This window comes from Myotis brandtii, unplaced genomic scaffold, assembly GCF_000412655.1.
Source record: "Myotis brandtii unplaced genomic scaffold, ASM41265v1 scaffold76, whole genome shotgun sequence".
Taxonomy (NCBI): Eukaryota; Metazoa; Chordata; class Mammalia; order Chiroptera; family Vespertilionidae; genus Myotis; species Myotis brandtii.
Window position 1 is genome coordinate 195,791 of NW_005371037.1, and position 24,431 is coordinate 220,221.

Below are 24,431 nucleotides of genomic sequence, written 5' to 3' on the forward strand. Positions count from 1 at the left end.
TTGTATACTTGTTTCGTCTATCTCCTTTCGTTCATCCTCTCTATATGTCCAAACCATCTCAACATACCTTTCTCAATCCTCGACACTACATCTTCTTTCACTCCACAATGTTCCCTAAAATTAACTTAATAAACTTAAAGTTTTAAGTCAACTTCGCACTGTACGTGCGCACCTGCACGTGGTATTTTGTGGAAGAGCCACACTCAAGGGGCCAAAGAGCCGCATGTGGCTCGCGAGCCGCGGTTTGCCGACCACTGCTCCAGACCATTCCCGTGGAAGCTCCGCACAGATGCGCTAGGGCAGATTCAGCCCGTGCACGTATTTATCACCAAACCCACTGCTCCCAGCTGTCTACACCAGCCTCAAACGCTCAGAGGAGCTGAGTGCTCTGACACCCTGACCAGCAACGCGAGCAGGCTTCCCCTGAGGGATCCGTGCTAAACAGTGACCACCAAATGGCCAGCCAGGAGCACTGCCTTTCACACAGAACCCAATGACCAGATCCTGTGGTCGGGAAGGTTTATATCCCTCCCTTTCTCTTTACCAAGGCCTCTGATTGGCCAGGGCGGAGCCAGGGACCTAGACTCTGGTAAGATGCCTTCCGCCACACACGCCTCCTTGCCTGCGGAGAGGAAACTCCAGTGCCCTTGGCTCTGCTGCCTTAAAACATCCATGACCTTTGCCCCCCTCACGTCTTCTGTTCTACCTGCAGCATTTCGAGCACTGACCTGGCTGACGTTTTCCTATTGATTCAGGCTCTCAGCATCAAGCCAAAGGCCGAAGGCTGCCATAGACTCTAATATTCCCAGGATACTACACAGGCTGGAATGACAGCATCTTCCCACCTGACAAGTCACAAGCACGGGGAGAGGGCACAGTAACTCGACCTCGACCCTCAGTGAGGTTGAGACAACACCGAGAATGGGCTAGCTGCTTTCCCAGGGACCAGCTAAGGAAACTAGCATGGCGATCACAGGGCTCCTGAGAGTCCCCGATTCAACGGAAACCTGTCTCTCGCAACTCATTCCCTGGGCTACCCTGGCGTTCCCTCTTCCACACTGTCCACCTGGGGAAATACTCCTTAGCCGCTGAGTCTCCGGTCCAGGGCCATCTCCGCTGCACCTACTGGAGTCCGAAAAGTGCCACTGCAGGCATGAGCTTAGGCAACTCTCCCCTTTTGGACTGTACGCTGTAGGCAGGCACTGCGTCATATTTATGTTTGGTCTCCTTCGAGCCTTACACAGTACCTGGCATAAAAAGGGATCTAGTTAACTGCTGGCAAGGGGTCAATGAATCAACCCCCCACGAGCAGGTAAAGAATTCTGTCCTGCCTAGCCAGTGTGCCTCAGTGGTTGAGTGTTGACCTATGAACCAGGTCATGGTTCGATTCCGGATCAGGGCACATGCCAGGTTTCGGGCTCAATCCCCAGTGCGGGGCATGCAGGAGGCAGCCTATTAATAATTCGCATCATTGATGTCTCTCTCTCTCTCTCTCTCTCTCTCTCTATATATATATATATATATATATGTGTGTGTGTGTAACGAATAAAAGAATTCTGTCCCTTTTAAATAACCTTCTCCCGCCCCTTCCCTCGGAAGTCACATACCTTGTGGAGCTTGTCAGCGTTGTCACAGTAACCCTGAAGTTCCTGGTGAAGCACACGGTTCTCCTCTGTTAGTATCTCCACCATCTGCTGGGCTCGCTCCACAATCGCAAAGGCATCGGGACCCAGCTGCTGGCTAGGGGAGGCGGCAGGCGGCGGCTGCGGGGCGGCCAGGGTCACCGGGAGTGGCAGCGGCAAGGAAGTGGAGTGCAGAGGCCCACTGACCGAGGAGTTCTGGGAGGACATGGGGCTGTGCTGCTGCACTGTTGACGGGAAAGGAAGCTGGCATGGGCGGCTGCAAGGGAACAGAAGACCAGCAATCAGACCCGGGGAAGTGGTGCAGGAGGAAGGAAGGCCCAGCAGTATATGCACATCGATGCTTCCACGACCAGAGGTCATCAGTGAACTTCCCAGTGCTGGGCTGAGTACAGCAGGGTCAGTCCTTCAGGCCACAGATCTACTGCCTCCCTCCGAATCAGCACTGCTCTGGTCACTGGGGGTACAGTGAACGAGACAGGTAAGGCCCTCCTCACGAAGCGCACAGTCTCAGGGAGAGGGACAGGCCAGCCACCAAACAATAAACAAACAAAGCCGGGTATTGAAGAGGAATGAGTCCTCTCCAAAAACCAAGCAGAGTGGTGGGGCAGTTCACACTGAGAGGTCAGGGGAGGAGTCTGCAAGAAGCTGATGCATGAGTTGAAGTCTGAATATCAGACTAGTGGTTGGGGGAGGGAGGAGAGAAGTGGGGAAGGAGTATTCCAGGGAGGGAATTGCTAGTGCTCGGGGCTCAGGTAGGGCCGAGAGTGGGCAAGATCTGACGCAAGCACAACCAACAAAAGCAGTGAAAGCTAAGACCAGAGGGATGGACAAGGGCCTTCACAAGCAAGGCCGGCCGTTCCCTAGGGTGTAAACAGAGGCCGGTGGAAAAGCCGCCTGTACTCTGACTTGGTACAGATGGTACATCGGTGGCAGGAACGGACAAAAGGCGCCCACTGAGGAGGCCTCGGTGAGGTCTAGGTGGGACAGACGAAGGCTCACAGGGCAGAGCAGAAGAGAAGTAATGGGTGGATTTTATGTATATCATGGATGGGGAAAGTAAGTGAGGAAAAAAAAATTACTCCTAGATGTTGGGCTCCACACAAATGGGGTACCATTTAATGAAATGGGGGGAAGTCCTGGGGAAGGAACTAATTTCTTTGTGTTTTGATTTGCCAGGGTGAGGAGGTCTGGAAATCACGTCTAATTTTAACCATGTTGAAAAGAACACACAGAGGTGTCTCCTTGACTTTTCGAATTCCGGGTCCAGCTCTACATTTAAAACATGAATTTCCATCTCCTCTTTCCACTCCCTGACAATCCCCTCCTCACTCCTGTTAACCTGTTTCATAAAAACCATCGTCTTTGCTTTCAGCCTAAGCCAAGGCCTCCCAATAGCAACCTTTACCGGTATAAACACAGCAAAGACCGTCTCTATGCCTAGCTCCCCAACCACAGCTGCCTCTCTTCTGCAGGGAATTGGGAAAACGAGGTTCCTTGCTGACCCCCTCAACCTTCAGGTCTCAATCTTGGAACCGGGGCTCTAAGAATTATAGCAACCCCCAAATCACCAACATTCTGTCTCAAAGGCTGGGTCCTCTGGAGATCCAGCTACTTCTAATCCGTAAGCGTCAGCCTGTGTCACCTCCTGTTACTTGGGGCCATCCATAGCCAAAGCTCCCAGGACTACCCCCAATTTTCCCAGGAGGTGGTCTGGCCTTGTATACTTGCTGGAATGTTTTTGGACCCCGCCAGCCTCCAAATCTCACATTTTACAAGCATTTCTTGTAGCCAGAATTCCTCTGAGTGCTGACTTCTGGCAGCTAAATGTCAAACTCTGGAAGGCAATTTGACAAGGGTCTCCTGAGCCCTCCCTCACAGACACCCAGCTATTCATAAAGATGGCCACCCAATAAACCTGGATCTCCTGACAGAATTCTGACCACAGGCCTTGCCTGGGTAGGGAACTAACATCAGCGGCTCCACCTGAGCTGGGGAGGTATTTCCCGACCAGATTCCTCACGCCTTCAATCCAGAAGCCCTTCCATTTCCTGTGAAAAGAGCTGGGATCCGGGTTTCCCAAGGCAAGGTGAGCCATGGAGCCAATGTAGTTCTTTAGTCCTTAAGTGAGCTTCACCTTCCAGCCATCCTCAGATTTCAGAAAGGAATGCTGCCCGAGGGAGATGTAAGCCCTCCCTCCCCTCCCTCTCCACACCTATTACACAATGATCTGGTCATCCCTTTAGAAGTAAACCGTGTGTGCATCTTGATGGAAATGTGTGATATGTGTCGGCCTGTGTGCGGGAGGAGGTCTGTGCGTATGAGATCCAACTCCATCCCAGGAGGGAAATGCCCCCGAGGGCCATTCACAATGCCCAGCTTTCACCCAGGTTCCAGGTACGCCTGTCTGGGGTGAACCCACAAAAACCACAGATCTGTTACTGAGTAAGTGCATTCCTGAAGGCTGGCTAAGTCCTGCCGATCATGTCTCACGGGAAGAGGTTACCTTGGCGAAAGACAAAATAACCACACATTACACCGCCTCGACTCAACGGCAGACGCCCATTCCCACGTCCTAAGCACTCCCTTCACGCTGCGTCCAATGCAAGGGATGTGTGTTGGTCTCCTTGGAGCTGAGGGACCCAGGCGAGCCGACAGTCCTGGCTTTCGGAGCACCAGGGCTTCCCTCTGACCCATGCAGCTTTGCCAAGCTCAAGGGACAGGAAAGAACAGGCCTTTCCCAAGTGGGGAGTCTTCTATTAAACAGAGAACACTGGCCTCACAGGTAACTCGGTGACACATTCAATAGACTCCACGTTACAATGGACGATGTGCAGGCAGGAGAGCAAACCTCTATTCCTTGGTCCCACTACTCAGCCAGCTTTGGGCTTAGAGTAAATGCAGGGGAAAGAGAATACTACTGATCAGCCACCAGTGGGATAAGTATCTTATAGTAATGGGGACACAGAGAAAAGGGAAAAAGGGGGGACAGAACCATCATTTATTGAGAAACTACCTGCGAATAGAACTCATGCTAACCATTGTCTACTTTGTGAGCCGATTTCCCGTTAGATGGTAAAGTCAAGAGAGCTAGCTTATTCGATATCATGTGTCTCAGTTTCCTGGGACTATATGCCATTTAGCTCATCGTTACAGGACTTAAGGAGTTAGTATGTACAAAGTAAACCTTGGACAAATGTTGGCTAGTAATCACCATTACTATAATTATCATTTGTATTCCACAGCCCCAATTCGGAGCCTAGCACTGAGTGTGGCATTCATGAGAAGTCCAATAAAATTTTCCTGTTATGGTTCACATTGACCGGGCACTTACTACAGTCCAGCCACTGTGGTAGGCATGGCCACATGCACCATCTCCTATTGACCTACCGCCAGTCTCTCTGTTTAGATGAGAAGAGCAAAGCACAGGATGCTAACTTGCAAAATACGTGCAACAGAGATATTAGGAACATAAAGGAGATCCAAGCCCTGGCTTTCAGATTCCAGGGTCTAATGCAGCTCACCATTTCCCTGTATTGGTGAAAGCAGAGAGGGCAGGCAGCCCCCATTGGTCCTCTGCTCCTGGGTTCCTGTGGCCCAGTCTGAGCCACCATCATGTCCACAATTCACACCCTAACACCTGAGGCTCCAACATCCTCCCAGGGAAACAGGAAGGCTAGAAACCTGCCTGAGTTGCTCTCTTATAATCAACTGAGGCTCAGAGAACGTGTGCAATTTGACACAAAGTGGAAGAGCCAGAACTCCAACCCCCTTGAACCTTACTTTCCCAAACTCACAGCTTCCCGATGTGTTTTCCCTTTGGTTGTGCAGACACCGTAATACTGACAAATGTTCATATTAAGACTCAACTCTTGGGTGAACTATGGTCATAACTATTGCCATGCAGGATGGATAGCAATAATCCTCTTGTTTGGAGAAGTCACTCATTTAATTCAGTACAGCTGGAATTGTGTGAGGTTTCCTGAGAAAGTAACCTGAACTTGACCCTCTCCTTTTGAAATTCCCATAATGCTGAGCTGTTTTTCAGGATAAACAGGGCATTTGACTTGGCTCAGCCAGCTATAATTCAGCTTAAAAACTGGAGAAACTCCTGAGTTCTAATGCTGGTATTCAAAACACATGTTTAGCTGGTGGAATTTAAACAAGGCTCCACGGCCTCATTTTGTTACGGACAATGCATAGTTTTTCATCCAATAGCCATGGGCCTGGCTTACCTTTTGGCCCCACACAGCAACTGATTTTCACAACTATATAAACTGCAAATCATAACCCCCCACTTTGGAAATGCAGACTTACTGCAGACATGCTCCTTCCTCCTCCAGCCATTTCCGACTCAAGGAAGATGGGATCGTCAAACATGCTTTCTCCAGCACGTTCCAAACCTCAGGCCCGCCAAGGGTCCGCCCTGCTCTTTAGCACATGTCTTTACGCTTGTTCACGATTTAATCTACCTTCTGGCAGCATTGTTGGGTTGACATGGGTTTCTTGTGGAGAGAGAGGCATTCTTTCTAATTTGCCACATGTCCTCCGGGGCTCTGTCCCCCTTTGCTCCCTGCCTCCTCCCTGCACTGTCACTTGGCATGTTCCCAAGAAAATGTCAGTAACTTTGACTCCATCTATATATATAAAAGGCTAAGTAACTGACTGTCTGTCCAACTGGCTGACCAACCAACCAAGTGGCTGGTACATATGATACACACTGGCAATCCTATATAATAAAAGCCTAATATGCTAAGTGTCCGGTCATCCATTCAACCAATCAAAGCATAATATGCTAATGATATGCTAAGGCCACTCAACCGCTCGCTATGACATGCACTGACCACCAGGAGGCAGACGTTCCAACCGGTCGATTAGTTTGCTGCTGGGGTCCAGCTGATCAGGACTGAGCGAGTCAGACCAGACACACCCTGGAGCTCTCCCATGGTCCCTCCACAGCTGGCCAACCTCCCTCCCCAGCCCCAATCGTGCACCAGTGGGGTCCCTCGGCCTAGCTGTGCCCTCTCGCAACCTGGGACCCCTCGGGGGATGTCGAAGAGCTGATTTCGGCCCAACAGTGGAAGGACCAGGCGCTATGATGCGCACTGAACACCAGGGGGCAGATGCTTAACTAGTAACCAGTGGCAGGAAGGGGAGGCAAGGTTAGGGCATGGAATGACCCCACCTGCTGCCCCAATCCTTCCCTTAGGGAGACGGGCTGGACATACCCTGGAGCCCTCCCACAGCCCCTCCGTGGATGGCCAACCTTCTGCATCCCTCCCCAGCCCCGATCGTGCACCGATGGGGTCCCTTGGTCTGGCCTGCACCCTCTTGCAATCCTGGACTGCACCCTCTTGCAATCCTGGACCCCTTGGGGGATGTCGGAGAGCTGGTTTCGGCCTGACGGCAGAATGACTGGTTTCTATGACGTGCACTGACCACCAGGGGGCAGAAGCTCAACGCAGGAGCTTCCCCCTGATGGTCAGTGCACTCCCACAGGGGGAGCGCTGCTCAGCCAGAAGCTGGGCTCATGGCTGGGTGAGTGCAGCGGCAGGGGCCTCTTCCACCTCCGCAGCAGCCGGACATCCCCTGAGGGTTCCCAGACTGTGAGAGGCCCCCCCACAACACACACACGAATTTTGTGCACCGGGCCTCTAGTTTAAAAATAAACATTGACTTGTGCATGCACAATACATATAAAGTTCTCGCTGGCACCAATCACATGTGTGTATTTCAATCTGTCATTGTTGATAGAGAATTTGGTCGTATTGTTTACATTCTGAAGCTGAAAGAAAGTGGTGTCATCGACAGAATATGTCTGAAGACCAACTATTGGCACAACATACCTCTGAAGCCAAAAGAAGTCAGCGTTGTCAACAGAATGTATCTGAAGAACCAACTATTGGCACAACATATCTCTGAAGATGAAAGAAAGTGGCATCCTTTCGATGTGCACAAGTCTGTGCACCAGGCCACTAGTCTTAAATAAAACCAAACCAGGAGCTTTTCTGGGTACAAATGCACAATGCATTTTTTAAAGAAAATTACAAGAGATTCAGGGGATTGGTCGCACCATAGGTTCACCCCATTGATGCAGGAAACTGCAAGCCCCCTGCACTGATGGAAGGATGGTGGAGGTGATGACTGGTGGAGATGAAGAGAACTGGGCGAGCGCACTCTGTGGAAGGAAATCACAGCCCTCTGCCTCTGAAATCTCCTAAGAAGATGCTTTATCAGCTTAGGACAGAAGGGCATTCATGCTTTTATAAAGTATCATCTGCATACTAGAAAGCAAAGCCACATATTCCTACATGAATAAAATATTAACAATAAACAGCCTCCACTCTTCTCTCTGCTTCCAGGCAGCTAGTAAGTCAAGCCCGCTGTGCCAAATGGGCAAGATTTAGCCCAGAGAAAGGGCAAAAAAGGCAATGGGGAGGTTCAAAGAGGAGATATTCTCGTTTTACCAACAGAAGTGACCTTTCCTCTTCTTTTTCATTAAATGTTTTTATTGATTTCAGAGAGAGGAAAGGAGAGACAGAAACATCAATGATGAGAGAGAATCACTGATTGGCTGCCTCCTGCATGCCCCCCACTGGGGATTGGGCCCACAACCTGGACATGTGCCCTGATTGGGAATCGAGCTGTGACCTCCTGGTTCATAGGTCGATGCCCGACGAGCCACACAGGCCTGCAAGTCTGGAATACTTAATCAGTATTCTGGTCCTCCTGAAAAATAAAATAAGAGGTAGGCAGAGTGCAGGCTGGACAGCAGGTGCGATATGTAAACCTGATTAGAAATTCACCAGGTAGGTCACACAAGTGAAAACGTAAATCTTTGCATCCACTGCAGCATAGAGTAGACACACATACATACAGTGTGAACTCACGGGAGGCGCAGTATGGGACAACAGATCCAAGGTGCACCCTGGCTCCTATAATTCCCAGCTGGTGCCCGTGACTAAGTTACTTTAATCTCTCTCCCTAAGCCTAAGGTTTATCACTTGTGAAAACAGAGATATTAATAGTATGCACCCCTTAGGAGTGTTGGGAAGATTAAGGATAACCCACACCAGGGGCCTGGCACACAGCAGGCACTCGGAGGTGCAGCCTCTTGCCAGTACCACCTGTGCTCCACTGTTACCTGCTAAGGGTGGCAACGGCGTTCTAGAAACTGAAAATCAGAGCTAGTGTCAGAGAACCAACGTTCAAGATCAGAATAATCTAACTACTACAATATACCCTCCCCAAATTTAACCTAGCTGATAATTGTTAACTTCCAGGAGTTAACACTAATTAGCAAAGTTTTTCTAATTGTACTGACCTCATGTTGGTCAAAGTACAGTGATCAGGCACTATAATATCTTTGCAAAGTTATTCAGTATCAGAAGTCTTTTATTAAATGTTCACTAAAATTTATCCAATAATTTCATTTCTAAATAATGATTCCTAAGGAACGAAACCAAAATATGGAAAATTTGATATGCATGATGATGCTCACAATGTTATTCATAAAGTGATGTAAATTATATACTTTATGAAATGCAGTAATAAAAGGATGGTTATGGAAACAAACATTGTGGAAAAACATAAGATACTATCTAACAAAAGCTAAGATACTAAACTCAGTATAGTCTATGATTATAACATGTGAAAAAATTAATTTGTATAGGAAAAAGTTTAACAGTGGGCGTATGACAAAAGTAGAATATTTTAAGTGATTTTTATTTTTATTTATTTTTTAAAAATATATTTTATCGATTTTTTACAGAGAGGAAGGGAGAGGGATAGAGAGTTAGAAACATCAATCAGCTGCCTCCTGCACACTCCCAACTGGGTATGTGCCCGCAACCAAGGTACATGCCCTTGACCGGAATCGAACCTGGGACCCTTGAGTCCGCAGGCCAACGCTCTATCCATTGAGCCAAACCGGTTAGGGCATTTTAACTGATTTTTAGTATCTTTAGTTTCCACTTTGGAAATATGGACAGATTTTGGGGGGAAAATAAACATGCATTTGACTAATTACTCCAAACTGCTCTGATAAAAATCAGATCATCCACCGATGTTCATTCATGCATTCACTTCCGTTAACGGCACAGCCTGGCTCTGCCAACTCATCACCCTGGAAGTGCTCTATTTTCACAAAGTGAGTCAGAATCAATATCCAAATGCTTGCCTTTTTTTTCTTTTTAAAGACACAATTCTCCGTAAACAACCTGTCCCATTCTCACCCTGTCTTCATTCCTACCCATTTCCACTTTCAAGATGCAGGAAAGGGAAGAGGGCACAGGAGCAAACCAGAGCCCGATCCATGTCGGCTCATGGTCCGGGGGTCCCCACCAGCTACCTCAGCAAGGTGAGCTCACCTCAGTCCCTAGCACCAGCCCCACGAGCTCACCCACACAGTAGTCAAGCAGTGCACTAGGCCTTCCCTAGTGGCCCCTTCATGGCGCTTCCCACCAAGGGAGCCTAACGCGCTTTACAACAATCCACTGCACATCTCCATCTTTAGCAGATCAGAGCAGGTGAGAGAATAAGTATTCGCAACATACTGAGCCCATTTCTGCAGCTCCAGGCAAGGAAATGGACTCAGCGATCTCACTCGGAGGCCTCTCCTCTTCCAGGAGTCTATGGTGTATTGACCCAATAGCCTGCAGCTTTCTAAACCATCACCATTAATGACAAACAGAATACCCTTTAAGCACAAGGGAATGTGTCCGTGAAACCGGAGCGTCTTGCTCATCTTTTGGGTCAAAGATGACTTGTACATCACTCAGTGTTGAGTTTCAGATCCAGCCCCTGGAGCTCAGGCCACAGCGAATGCAACTGAAGCAGAAATGGTGTGGAGGCAACTTTGTTTACCCCGTCAGCCAAGGCTGTGCCGCCGGAGCCACGCTGGCTGGCCATGGCCAGGCTCACAAAGGGGCCTTGTGGTGCTGGGGCCCAGCCTCAATGGCCTGTCTGTTGCGTCTCCCGGGACATTTTGATGTCATGTCAATCTAGCTGCCAAGTCTGGCAACTGGATCAAATCCCTCCTGCATTTCTTTTTCTTTCTGACGTCACACATCTGAGACAAATGACACTTTCCACAAATAAGGGGTAGATCTCCAAGAAGTGCTTTCCTCCTTCCTCTTACTATGCCTCCCACCTTATATCACACCTACTGCCAAGTAAAGAAAAGCAAAACAGCCCACTTTATGCATTGCCAACCGCCTTATTAACAAACAGTGACTCCAAAGGGGAGGAAGGAGACTTCACCTGGGGATATTTTCACCTTCTGTCGAGCTCTGGAGGTTGAGTTAAAAATTCAGGGGGAAAATGTGAACTATCGCAAACTAAACCCTGTTACCATTCTATGGGATAAAACCCCATGGATTATTTTAAGCAGCTATGGTAAACCAATGTGGTGCAAACAGCAGAGATATGAAGACTACTTTATTTTCCTCTTCAAACCGATAGCTTTTGAGTTTAAATCTCTCCTTTGGCTAAGGAACTGAGAAAGGGTAAGAACAGGAGCCCCGAGCCCCATCCTGGATTCCCCAGCGGGGTCAGACTGTGCCCACGCGAGGAAGGAGTTCTGGGCCCGTCAGGAGTCTAGAATGTTGGCACGCCGCTTCAGAGCTGGCTTTCCCAACCTCCTGGGGGAAGGTGTCAGCAGCTGGGCGGGGAGTGGACGGCAGGCCAGCCTCTCTCTGCCAAGGCCAGTCACTCCCTTTTCAGAAGATGTAGACCAAGGTATGCCCTGCACACCACCGCTGCGGTCGCAAGGAGAAGCCTCAGCACATTCGATTTAGAAACAGATAAATAAGCCCTTTGTGAGAATGAAGACTGTCCAATAAACAGGCCGTGGCCACTTGTCTTCTCTCCTCATGCCCCATGCTCTCTCTCTGCAGGCAAAGTCAGCAACATCTAAATGCTGGCAAACGCCCATTTCCCCCCTGAGCGATTGCCAACCGCCTTATTTTCAACTGCCCTATTCCTCAACGTCCACCCATAGGCAATCACTAAATCCTGTCAATTCTATTTCCCCTCCTCTCTTAGCACATCATGCTCCCCTAGCCAGTGGTCGGCAAACTGTGGCTCTCGAGCCACATGCGGCTCTTGAGCCGCAGTTTGCCGACCACTGCCCTAGACCATGGTCTAAACCTACGCCACCCTCACCATTTCCTATCTGGGCTATTGATACTGTCCCTGGAGGTCCTCACGGCCTCCATTCTCCCTTCCCTCCAATTGGCCCTTACTGCCACTGAAGTCAGCCTTTTTATTAAACACCAACATAGTCTCTTCTTAAAAACAATTGTTTATGGCCCAGCTGATGTGGCTCAGTGGTTGAGCGTTGACCTATGAACTAGGAGGTCACAGTTTGATTCCCAGTCAAGGCACATGCCGGGGTTGTGGGCTCGATCCCTAGTAGGGGGCATGCAGGAGGCAGCTGAACAATGATTCTCTCTCATCATTGATGTTTCTGTCTCTCTCTCTCTCTCCCCCTCCCCCTCCCCCTCTCCCTTCCTCTCTGAAATAAATAAAAATATATTTTAAAAAAACACAAACAAAAACACAATTTTTTAAAATATATTTTTTTCATTGATTTCAGAAAGGAAGGGAGAGCGATAGAGAAACATCAATGATGAGAGAGAATCATTGATTGGCTGCCTCCTGCACGCCCCCTACTGGTGGGGGGTGGAATCGAGCCCGCAACTCGGGCATGTGCCCTTGGCCGGAATCAAACCTGGGACCCTTTAGTCCTCAGGCTGACGCTCTATCCAGTGAGCCAAACCAGCTAGGGCCAAAACCACAATTGTTTATGGATACATTCTAAACTTCCGAGTATGATGACACTTAAAGACCTTCACCCACTGGTCTCAACTTCCACGTCCAAACACATCTCCTTCCACCTCTTACCACACCCTATCCCACCAGAGCTCTGCAGGACGGCAGCTCGATTCAGACAAAACCTCCTAAACTGCCTGAAGCAACGATAACCCCGCTGCATAGTACATCCTGCTCCTTCACCGCTAACCCCCAGCTCTGATTTATCCCTGAAGACCCAACTCAGATGTCCCGCCCCGGTGGTGCTCTCCCCACTCCCTCCGGTCGTGAGTCATCCTGGCACTCTCTCACACCCCTGTCCCAAAACAGCAGCCTGAACTGCAATGATGTGCTCAGATGCCCGTCTCCCTGGAGACAGTGCTGCAGGTCCTCGAGAGCAAGGACCATATCCTGATCTCCGAACCAGGGCTGCACAGGATACACTCCCGGTAAGTGTTGCCGACCCCATCAACAAGTCAGAAGAGCAGCTAAGGGTCATGGAGGGGAAGGACTTTGGCAACCAGGACACTTGAGCCGAGCTCCAGCTGCCTCGGAGTGTGCACTGTGGAAATTTATTAATCTCTCCAGGCTTTAGCTTGTCATCTGTTGACTACGGGGATGGGACTATAGGATTTCTACGGAACCTTTAACTCCACCGTCCCAAGCATTGAGACTACATTTTCCTTTAAAACCTACAGTGAAGAAACACCCTATAAAACCCATAGTAATAATATGTTCCAGGAGTTCGGATGCTTTCCACAGAGCCAGCCAGGAAAATTCCCGCTTTGCCTGGCCACCAGGCAGAGCGCCCACGGACGGCCAACAACTCAGGCTCCTCCTCTAAACTCATAAATCCCCAACTGCCCTCGGATCGGTTCCACTCGACATATTTTGGCCCCAAATTGGCTTATTCAATATGCACAAGAGAGAAAAAAAAACACACCCTGATGACAAAAACCTAACATGCATATGCACAAGAGAAAAAAAAAAAAACACACCCTGATGACAAAAACCTAACATGCCTTGAAAATGACAAATGCTAAAAACGTGATTGCTGCATTTTGAAAAGCTGAGTGAAAGGGCTAGGCTCGATAATCACCTCGTTACCCCATACTCCGGGGGTGGCTGGTACCTCAGGACGGCCACTTCCGTTCTCGCGGGCTGCGGAGCAGGGTAAGGCTTGACCATCTCATGGACCATGGCAGGGTGCTGGTCGCTGTAGAAAAGTCCGTGCTCCTGGGTCTTGCTGACCGGGGACATCATTTGCTTGGGCTTGAAGGGGTACTCGGGTGGAGGACCCCGGGGGTCCAGCACTTTACCTGCAGGCTGGGCTGGGGCGGGTCCCCCTCCCGCCTTGAACCCCTTGCCACTCCCTGAGCCAGGGAGGTGCTGTTTAACGCCATTCCTCTCCAGCGACAGCTGCATGATTCTCTCACTGAGCGAGCGGACGTGGCCCTGCTTAAGTTCCTTCAGCGCCTCGTCCTTATGCGCCTGCCCGCTGTTGGCACGGTTCACCGTGGGCCTCCCCTCAGTCCGGGCCTTCTGGCTGGTGCCCCCCGTCATGTAGTAACCGTGACCCACGGCCCCCTGAGGCGGCGGCGGCGGCGGCTGCTGCCCCCTGAAGAACTGGGACTGCGCTTTGGCCTCCTCGTAGGTGGGCAGCTCCTCGTTGTTCTGCTGAGGCTGCGTGGACCGGACCTGTTTCTCCATCACCGTGTTGTCCACCTGGTGTTCTTGACCCTGCGGTTCCTGGCGTGCCGACTGGTAGACCATTTGTGGGTCTTCTTGGGTGAGGTTTTCCGAGGAAGAAAAGCTGTTTGTCGGGTGGGCTGGTCCTGCACTCCCTGTGGCCTGGTGCTGAATGGCCAGCAAGTTCATGTTCTCGGTCGGGGTGCCATAGCGCAGTTGTTCCTGGATCAGCCGCTGCAATACTGTTCCAGCTGCCGCATCCTCGGAACCTCTCATTTCCACCTCTGAGATCCTCAGGAAGTTCGGGGCGTGGAAGTTACAAAGAGGATCCTCAACTACAAGGTGAACATAGGAAAAACAGGTATCAGGCTGTTCCACAGCAATATAGGTCTGTTAGTATGTGGTAAATAATTAACATTCTAACCGGAGTAGCATGTAACAAGGTTTTAAATCCACCACCACTTCCATGTACCCTGCAGTTTCTCATGGAAGTGCTTCTCCAATTCTAAGTGTCTCTAATACTCTCCCTTCTCTGGCCTCCTGCTTCCTCCTAGGCCAGTGATGGCAAACCTACGAACTCATTTTTTTGGTTGATTTTTCTTTGTTAAATGGCATTTAAATATATAAAATAAATATCAAAAATGTAAGTCTTTGTTTTACTATGGTTGCAAATATCAAAAAATTTCTATATGTGACACGGCACCAGAGTTAAGTTAGGGTTTTTCAAAATGCTGACACGCTGAGCTCAAAAGGTTCGCCATCACTGTCCTAGGCCTTGCTCCCTCCTTCATCCCTGCCCTTTCCTTTAATCTCCCCAACGGCCCCCTCTCTTCTTCATATAAACATGCCACGTCTTTTCCATCTTAAAAAAATACAAAAAACCAAAACCAAACAAAAAGAAACCCCCTTTTCATGGCCTTACGTGCATGTACCTCTAACACCCTGCCTCTCTCCTTTCCTTTTCCCTTAATTGTCCTCAGTAAGCAAAGGACGCTTGCTGTCTCCACTTTCCAAATGCTCCAGGCACTGTCCTCTTTCCTGCTCTGACTACTAACCAAGCCCAGTGAGAATTTTCCAGCTCTTATATGACACAACCAACCCTTCTGAAGCGTCTGGCATGGTGATCGCCCACCTCCTGAAATGCTTTCCTAACTCGGCACCCAGGTCCTGGCTCCGGCCTCGCTGCCCACTCCTTCCCGACCTACCTTTTCTCCACCTGCCCCTCAATTCTGGTGTTTCCCACAGCTCTGCCCTCAGTGCTCTTCCACCCTCACTCAACAGAATCTCGGGGTGGCCCCCTCTCTTCTTCATATAAACATGCCACATCTTTTCCATCTTAAAAAAAATACAAGCAAAAAACCAAAACCAAACAATAAGAAACCCCCTTTTCATGTACCTCTAACACCTTGCCTCTCTCCTTCCCTTTTCAGTGCTCTTCCACCCTCACTCAACAGAATCTCGGGGTCATCCCATCCACTGCTCATCTTCAATGACTGACCCATGACCCACATACCTACAGCTGCCAGCCAATGGTCCATGAGTCCTTCAAACTCTGCATGTCCTCCTCACCCCGAGAGGCCTATCCACCAACCAACCCCCCACATCCCCGCCTTGTCTAATTTTTGACAAACCAGAAACCTGAGAGTTTTCTAAAATTCCTTCCTCTCCCTTACCCACAACACCTGGTCAGTGACTGCTTGTCAATTCTACCCCCAAAATATCCCTCCCAACTCTCTTTATTCCCATGCCAATCTCCAGGTTGATTATTAATAACCACAATACAACCACAAGAACCATTTTAAAGTGCATATGATATGCCACTGCACTAAATTCTCTCCGTATACTCATTTGTTCCATATGAGGCAGATATTAATTCCCCCAACCTTACAGATAAGGCGAGAGGTTTAGGAAAGGTGAATCAGAGGTCACAGAGGTAGGAAGAGCCAGGATCTGATTCACTGCACAACAAGATCTGTGTTCATTCCACACTTATAAGCCCTTGGTGTTTCATCCCAGACCATTCATTCCAACAGCCTGCTCATCTATTTCTCCGACACTGGGCTCATTCCCATTTCCAAACCCACCCCTCAGGCGGCAACCTGTCTCCCACGCTACCTGGAAGATTGCTCAACTGGAAAACCTAATCACATCAATGCTCTTGGCAAAATTCCTCAGTAACTAGTTAAGGATGAAACTGACATTCTATCACACGGTGTAGCGCAAGCATGTCAAACTCGAGGCCCGCAGGCCACATGTAGCCCGCAACGAGTATTTTTGTGATCCAGCCAATAATTATCTACACAGGAATATAAGTAAACGTTTTAATAAAAATTTCATAACTTAATTTTTACAATATCCTGTTATACATAACTAGAGGCCCAGTGCACGGTGGGGTTCCTTGGCCTGGCCAGCGATCAGGGCCTATCGGGGCCACCTCGCCCAGTCCCAATCAGGCCAAAAGGGGCTGGCCGGCCAGGGAGGGACCATGGGAAGGCTCTAGGGCGTGTCCGGCCCTTCTCACCCAGTCCCAATCGGCTGGACCCCAGCAGCAAGCTAACCTACCGGTCAGAGCGTCTGCCTCCTGGTGGTCAGTACGCATCATAGTGACTGGTGGAAAAGTAGAATGAATGGTCAAATGAACGGTCGGACACTTAGCATATTACGCTTTTATTATATAGGATTATTAATAACGAACTAGAACGTTCACTAATGACTGATTACTAATAATCGTGTTGCATTCCTTTCCCTTACCTGCCTTACACTACCAAATGGTACAGGCACACCATTTCTCTCCACTAATACTAGCAGCAAATATTTTAGCAGCAGATTGCCACATCACTAGTCTTGAACTGACTTGTTTGGTGTGCACAACAGGAAATATTTCGCTTTAGGAGAACAAGAAAAAATAAGTTTATTTTCGTTACGCTTATTAATTTGTGCAGTTATTCAGCGTCTGGTAAGTTCATGTTCAATAAAATATTAATTTTTATTGACATGTTCTATTATTTTATGTTAACGATTACTCGTTTATTTCAGCCCTTTGTATCAGCATGTCTCTATCGAAATAAACCTACATTTCTATGAAAACTGAAGCTTTTGTTTTTTTGCGGCCCACGTAAACTTAAACCTTGTTTATTTGGCCCATGTTAGCCTTTGAGTTTGACATGCTTGGTGCAGCGGGTGCTGCCTGACCTTCCAACAATATTTCAGGCCACCACCACCACCCCACCCTCATTGGCAAACCCTTAGAGTTTAAGCTCTAATTACACCTAAGAACATATAGATCCCAGACATGCTGGCTCTCTCTGGCCTCAGCCTTTGCTCACATTCGTCCCTCTGCCTAGAAAGATGCATGTCACCATGTCCTCCTGGGGATTCCTCGCCATGCTGCATGCGATAGCTCCAGAGCTGCCTTCTGAGCAAGTCCTTTCCTGCTGCAGCCCAGCAGGCTCGAGCCCTCCTCCAATGTCTACTCCATTGGCACAGATCTCGGTAGATCAGTGATCACCGGAGATGGCAATTATTATCTACACAGACCCTAAACTCCTGAAAGGTGAGGGTCATGTCTTCTTATTTGGGTCTCCCTGGCACACAACCCAGTGAGGGGGATCAAACATTTAACCAGTAAAAGGATACGTACACAAGCTCCATGAAATATAAAATTTAGCCCTGGCTGGGTGGCTCAATTGATTGGAGCATCGTCCCGTTCACCAAAAGGTTGTGGGCTTGATTCTGAATCAGGGCACATACCTAGGCTGTGGGTTTGATCCCTGGTCAGGGTGTGTACAGAAGACAACCGATCGATATTTCACTCTCTCTTTCTCTCTCCCTCTCCATTCCTCTCTCTCTACCTTCTTATTTGGGTCTCCCTGGCACACAACCCAGCGAGGGGGATCAAACATTTAACCAGTAAAAGGATACATACACAAGCTCCATGAAATATAAAATTTAGCCCTGGCTGGGTGGCTCAATTGATTGGAGCATCGTCCCGTTCACCAAAAGGTTGTGGGCTTGATTCTTAATCAGGGCACATACCTAGGCTGTGGGTTTGATCTCTGGTCAGGGTGTGTACAGAAGACAACCGACCGATATTTCACTCTCTCCCTTTCCATTCCTCTCTCTCTAGAAATCAATGAAAGCATATCCTTGGGTGAAGATTAAATACACACACACACAGGGTGTCAAAAAAAATGTATACACACTTTAACAGCTTATAGCTCAATTGGGTGGCTCAATTGATTGGAGCATCGTCCCGTTCACCAAAAGGTTGTGGGCTTGATTCTTAATCAGGGCACATACCTAGGCTGTGGGTTTGATCTCTGGTCAGGGTGTGTACAGAAGACAACCGACCGATATTTCACTCTCTCCCTTTCCATTCCTCTCTCTCTAGAAATCAATGAAAGCATATCCTTGGGTGAAGATTAAATACACACACACACAGGGTGTCAAAAAAAATGTATACACACTTTAACAGCTTATAGCTCAATTCTAAAAATGAAATGTATTTTAATAAACACTGTCTTTAAAATTATTCAAAGTGTGGGAAACCCTATATAATTTACCCCATTTCACAACAGTACTAATACGTAGCATATTAAAGATAACATGTAGCATGGTAGTAAAATTTGTACCACTTACTACTGGCATGACCCTGAGCAAATCACTTACTCTCTCCTACCTCGACAGCCTCACCTGTAAATTGAGGAAGATGCAGTAGATCATCGCTAAGCAGCCTTCAGTTCTACAATGCCATGCAACGATGGCTGTGTTTCTATATATACATAGAACACGTCATTTCCCCCAAAGCCGTCTCTCTTTCCCAAGGTTGCCTTTTTTTAAACCTATAAATGGCATCCTCATATGAGTCATCCTGATAGAAATTTCAGATTTACTTCTGACCTTCTGTCTCCTTTGCTCCCTCCATTTAATCAACCGCCAAGCTAGGTTTTCTTAGTCCACAGTGAAATGAGAAAAAAATAAATAAAAGTGGAGTAATATGCTTATCTATAATAAAAGCATAATATGCTAAATAGGCTGGACGCCCTTCCGGATGACCCTCCGGATGAAGCCGGGGCTGCAAGGGAAGCCCGGGTCCCAGGTGCCAGAGGGAAGCTGGTGCTGGCAGCCAGAGGAAGGAAGGCCTACTCTTGCATGAATTTCATGCATCGGGCCTCTAGTATAAATACTAGTATACGTATACTTCCACATTTACATGAGTATCCACATAGACAACTTCCATTAGGTTTACTGTCTTCTATTGGCAAGGATTATATACCACTTATTCTCTGGTATTACAATATGAGAAAAGGTGACAGTAGATGACATCTTTAGTGTCACATGGAAGACTTTGACCCTGGCTTCCATGCCCTAGGCCCGTGGTCAGCAAACGGCAGCTCGCGAGCCACATGCGGATCTTTGGCCCCTTGAGTGTGGCTCTTCCACAAAATACCACATGCGGGGGCGCACATACAGTGCAATTGAAACTTTGTGGCCCATGCGCAGAAGTCGGTATTTTGTGGAAGAGCCACACTCAAGGGGCCAAAGAGCCGCATGTGGCTCGCGAGCCACAGTTTGCCAACCACTGCCCTAGGCCATTCCCCAGGTCTGGCTCTCCTAACCAGTGGCTTGGATGTCCTGAATAGCCTCTGAATATCTCTAGCCTCTGGCCTCTTCTCTTTTCAATCCACACTGTATGTATTACCTGTCTTCCTCTACTAGACCCAAACATCAGAGGGTGGAGAGTTTATCTGCTACATTCACACGCTGCATTGCCAGCGCCTAGAACACTGCTCTGACCACAGAAGGCCTTCGGGAAATAATGGCCGAGTAAGGTACAGAGCTCTACAGATGGTTCCTGAAGCGCAACACTGACCATATCACTCTCCCTGTCTCCCCAGAACCTCATTAGGGACCTCAGGCAAATTACTTGGCTTCTCTGAACCTCTCTCCCCTGTAAAATGGGCAGACTTCCTATCTGCCTCAGAGGATTGCACGCGTGGAGTACATTCAAAACTTATCCCTTACCTTCAGATAACTGCATCTGAAATATAAATCCGAAGTTCAACAGCAAAACATTTTAAACAGTAAAAACAGATCATGGAAGGTCCACGCAAAGTGAACTGCCAAATAATCGTAGTAACTGATGAACGACCCATGGAAAGAGTGATCAGTGTGGGTTGAACTGGGCCACACTCACTAAACAAAGACGGACTGAAACCTGCTACATCAGGCTTCCTGACAGATGCGGGGGCAGGAGAGTAAAAAAGGACACCCTTACCCTCAGGATAACTGATCTGAAAGGCTTACTGGAACAAGCAGATTCAAATAAAAATCATTTTTTATTTTATTAAAATAAAAATGTATATCCAGAGGAAAATGATTTTTTTTGGATGAATAATAAAAGGAATGGGGTCTCATCAAGCATGAAAACGATTACATTCTCTTTTCACAAGCACATTCGGACCCTGAGATCCTTCCTAAAGTGGTTTTAAAAATTCCCTTATATGCCCTAAGCTGGTTTGGCTCAGTGGATAGAGCGCGTGCCTGTAGACTGAGGGGTCCCTGGTTTGATTCCGGTCAAGAGCACATGCCTGGGTTTCGGTGCGTGCCTGCAGACTGAAGGGTCCCTGGTTCGATTCCGGTCAAGGGCACATGCCTGGGTTGCAGGCTCGATCCCCAGTGGGGGGCATGCAGAAGGGAGCCAATCAATGATTCTCTCTTATCATTGATGTTTCTATCTCTCCCTCTCCCTTCCTCTCTGAAATCAATTAAAAAATATATTTAAAAATAAAAAATTCCCTCATAGTTTTACCTCAAAAATAGGCAGGAAATTTTTACAAAGGAGACAGTTTCCTCCCTACTATAGTTCTGAATTTCTTCTGAACTTCTGAGTTATTTGCAAAAAGATTAAAATGAAGTAGAATGAGGACAGTGGGGGGGTAAGGAGGGTGGGGTGGGAACTGGGTGGAGGGGAGCTATGGGGGGAAAAAGGGGGAACAACTGTAATAATCTGAACAATAAAGATTTATTTAAAAAAGAGTTGTAAAAAAAAAATAAAATAAAATGAAGTAGAATGGGGACGGGGGGGGGGGAAGGGGGGGTGGGGGGGGAACTGGGTGGAGGGGAGCTATGGGGGGAAAAAGGGGGAACAACTGTAATAATCTGAACAATAAAGATTTATTTAAAAAAGAGTTGTAAAAAAAAAATAAAATAAAATGAAGTAGAAAGAAGGAAAAAAATAAAGAAGGAAAGATTCTAGGAAGGAGTACCAAAAATGTATTTAGGAATTAGAGAAAAATTAGGGAATAAATGGTATAATTCTGAAGTTCCTACATACCTAGGAACTCTCTCTGCTGAATCACAAGTTATAGTGAGATAGTCTATTAACACCGTAGCACAAACATTAAAAATAAGGCACCTGCCAATAAAGAGACAACCAATAATCCCACATGCTGGTTTTTTAAAATGAGCACAGAGAAAAAAAAGTATGCAAAAGCACTAAACACGAGACACATCAGATCTTTTTGTGTTTCCAACACCAGTGCCAGTAAAAGAACTTACCAACTTTCTCCCTGATGGTACTGCCGGCCTCCACCGTCAAAGCAGGCGCTTCATGCCTCCCCGAGTAGAGCGGGAAGTCTGGGAAAAAGTAGCTGGGGTCTTCTAGAATCTGGGCGGGACTGCTGGGACTGTAACAAGCAGGAGGGGGACCTGCGGGGGCGGAAAAAAAACCCAAGTGTCCATTAGCGCCAAGTCCTCCTCTCCCTCCCCGCTGTGTGACTCACAAGAGCCCGCGAGGCATCCTCCCACATTTCAACGTGCAGTGGGAGTTCTGTCTTTTTGATTCATAAAATTCCAGAGTTACTAGTCAGAATTATCACTCAGCCGGCCACCCACCAAATGACCCACAAAGTCAAAATAACAATCTTCAAGACACGCGGAGCGGAGGCTTGGACACTTTCACACAGCGGCAGCCCTGCCAACAAGAACCAAGTCCCCTGTGACCCTGGACAAGTCGCTAAGTTCCCAACAGGCAAGGAGGGGCACAGGACAGGGCGAGGGAGAGGCCAGAAAAGGAACTCCAGGATGGGGAGAGCTGCTGGCTCTGGAATTTAAAGGACAGAGAGGGGTGGTCTTTTCGCCACATGTTAGCAGGAGTGCGTCCCAGCCCGGGACAGAGCACTCACCCTACTCTAGGGTTTCTGGGGCCCCCTGTGGCTGGTGGGTTCTGGCCCTCGGCCAAGCACTGGCCTTTCGCTCCAGTGTATCTGCTTCACACACAAAGTGGCGTGTGCTTCCTGCTCCAATTAAACGTGACACTGTGTTCAATCCCAGTCACTGGACACGAGATACCTCTACCACGACACTGTACCGCACAGACAACGTCGCGGGAAGACTCAGCAGCAGGGGCCCCCAGTCCTCTCTAGCACTGATTTCCCTGTGTGGGCACCCAGTTTATGGCTCTTTTTGGCAAAGGAACTTGGTTTATTACTCTGGGGGAAAGAGTCATGCTATTTTTTTTAAAGTTAAAGTCCTTGCCTAAAAGATAGTTCTATCATAAGGAAAATGTTTCTCAGCAGTCACTTCAAACTAGTAATTTGAAATGTATTGCTAGGTTTGCTATCTACCCCTTTCCCACAAGGCCAAGGCTAGTAGTAAATAACATTATTCTGAGGCCCCAGATGGGAACTTAGTCATCGTCTTTCTGAGTTTCCTTACCTCATGACATACTTGTAGGTGTGCTCACATGCATCATAAGCATGTTTGGACTGCAGAGAAAACAGTTCTACAAGTAGAATATTTATCCTATAAAGCTAAAAATAAATAATGTTGTTGTGACTTTCACCGTAAAAATGAAAATAAACCAAGTATGAATGAGGAGTATACGAAGACGAGCCTAAAATTACAGTTCCAATGCGGATGGCGGCTACCTGTCAGCGTTCTCCTTTTGGCCAACCTGCAAGGGCTGCCCCTGGAAAGAAACTCACTCTCTGGGCCTCATCCTCTCCATCTATAAATCTAAAAGCCTAGGGCTAAAATTAGGAATCGTGATGGCCCAGATCCAAAGGCAGATCCTGACCTGGATTCCACTTCAGGCCGGTGGAAAATGTTGGTGGAAAATTGCAGATGGGCAAGGTGCAATCGTGGCCATACGTTAGAATGACCCGGAATTTTTAAAATCCTCGTACCCAGGCCTCACCCAAATCTGTTCAGTCAGATCTCCGGGGACAGGGCCCACGCACTCGTATTTTATAAAGCTCCTCAAATGACTCCAAATGTGCAGCCAAAGTGAGAAGCCCTCTGTCAGCGGAGAGCAGCACACACGGGCAAAAAAGCAAGACATAAAAGCACATTTCTGCACCTGAATCCCACTCCCCACCAAATCAGAGTCAGAGAGGTGATGAGAACCCACGCACTTCAAGAAAAGAGTGTGTGATTTTTTTTTTTTTTTTACAGTAGATCAGAGTCAGGAATGGACTAAGAATTCTAAGTGGTAACGGAGAGCAAATTGCTAATAAAATTGAGGCCTAACTAAGGATATATGTGTATGTGCATCTAATATATAAAAAGAAGTAATATGCAAATGAGGTCGGGACTTCGTAAGGGTCACGACCAGCTCAGGAGGTGGGGCCGGGTGCGGCCCCGAGCCTGAGAGATCAACACAGAGGGGCGCCTGCTCCGAGCCTCTGCAGCCAGATTGCAGCTTAGGCCTGCTCCCCGTCAGTAGGACATCCCCTGAGGGCTCCCAGACTGTCTGTCAGTAGGACATCCCCTGAGGGCTCCCGGACTGTGAGAGGGGGCAGGCTGGGCTGAGGGACCCCCCACCCCCCAGTGCATGAATTTCGTGCACCGGGCCTCTAGTATGTATATAAAGGAGAGAGAGAGAGAGAGAGAGAGAGAGAAAATAAACACTTTCAATATGGAGCCCAGTTAAGAACTGTGCTATAAGCCATCCCCAGTCACTAAAATGTACCTTGATTATCCACACCTAGAAGCAAGAGACTGGGGATTCCACAGAAATCTCAGGATACCACTCCCACCCTGTAAGCATGGCTCGGGCCCAGGGACTAAGTAATGGTCCCGTTCTTTTTGTTGTTGTGTTGTTGTTTTTAGAGAGAGGAAGGGAAGGAGAGAGCAGAGAGAGAGAGACAGACAGAGAGAGTAACATTGATGTGAGAGAGAAACATTGATCAGTTGGTTGCCTTCCATACATGCCCTGAGCGGGGATTGAACCTGCAACCCAGGTATGTGCCCTGACTGGGAATCAAACTGGCAACCTTTTGGTGCACA

The 24,431-nt window shown here is 48.2% G+C and overlaps 1 protein-coding gene across 3 annotated transcripts in view; it reads right to left on the reverse strand.

Annotated features, from left to right (window-relative positions):
- The window catches only part of AMOTL1 (angiomotin like 1), a 148,794-nt gene that overhangs the window by 51,563 nt on the left and 72,800 nt on the right, over positions 1–24,431 (reverse strand). For all 3 annotated transcript variants that reach the window (XM_005883056.2, XM_005883058.2, XM_005883057.2), the window contains 3 exons: positions 21,702–21,851; positions 13,552–14,476; positions 1,608–1,899 (listed from right to left, as the gene is read on the reverse strand). In XM_005883056.2, coding sequence (XP_005883118.2) covers positions 1,608–1,899; positions 13,552–14,476; positions 21,702–21,851 — 1,367 coding nt within the window. The remainder of the gene's footprint in view (positions 1–1,607; positions 1,900–13,551; positions 14,477–21,701; positions 21,852–24,431) is intronic.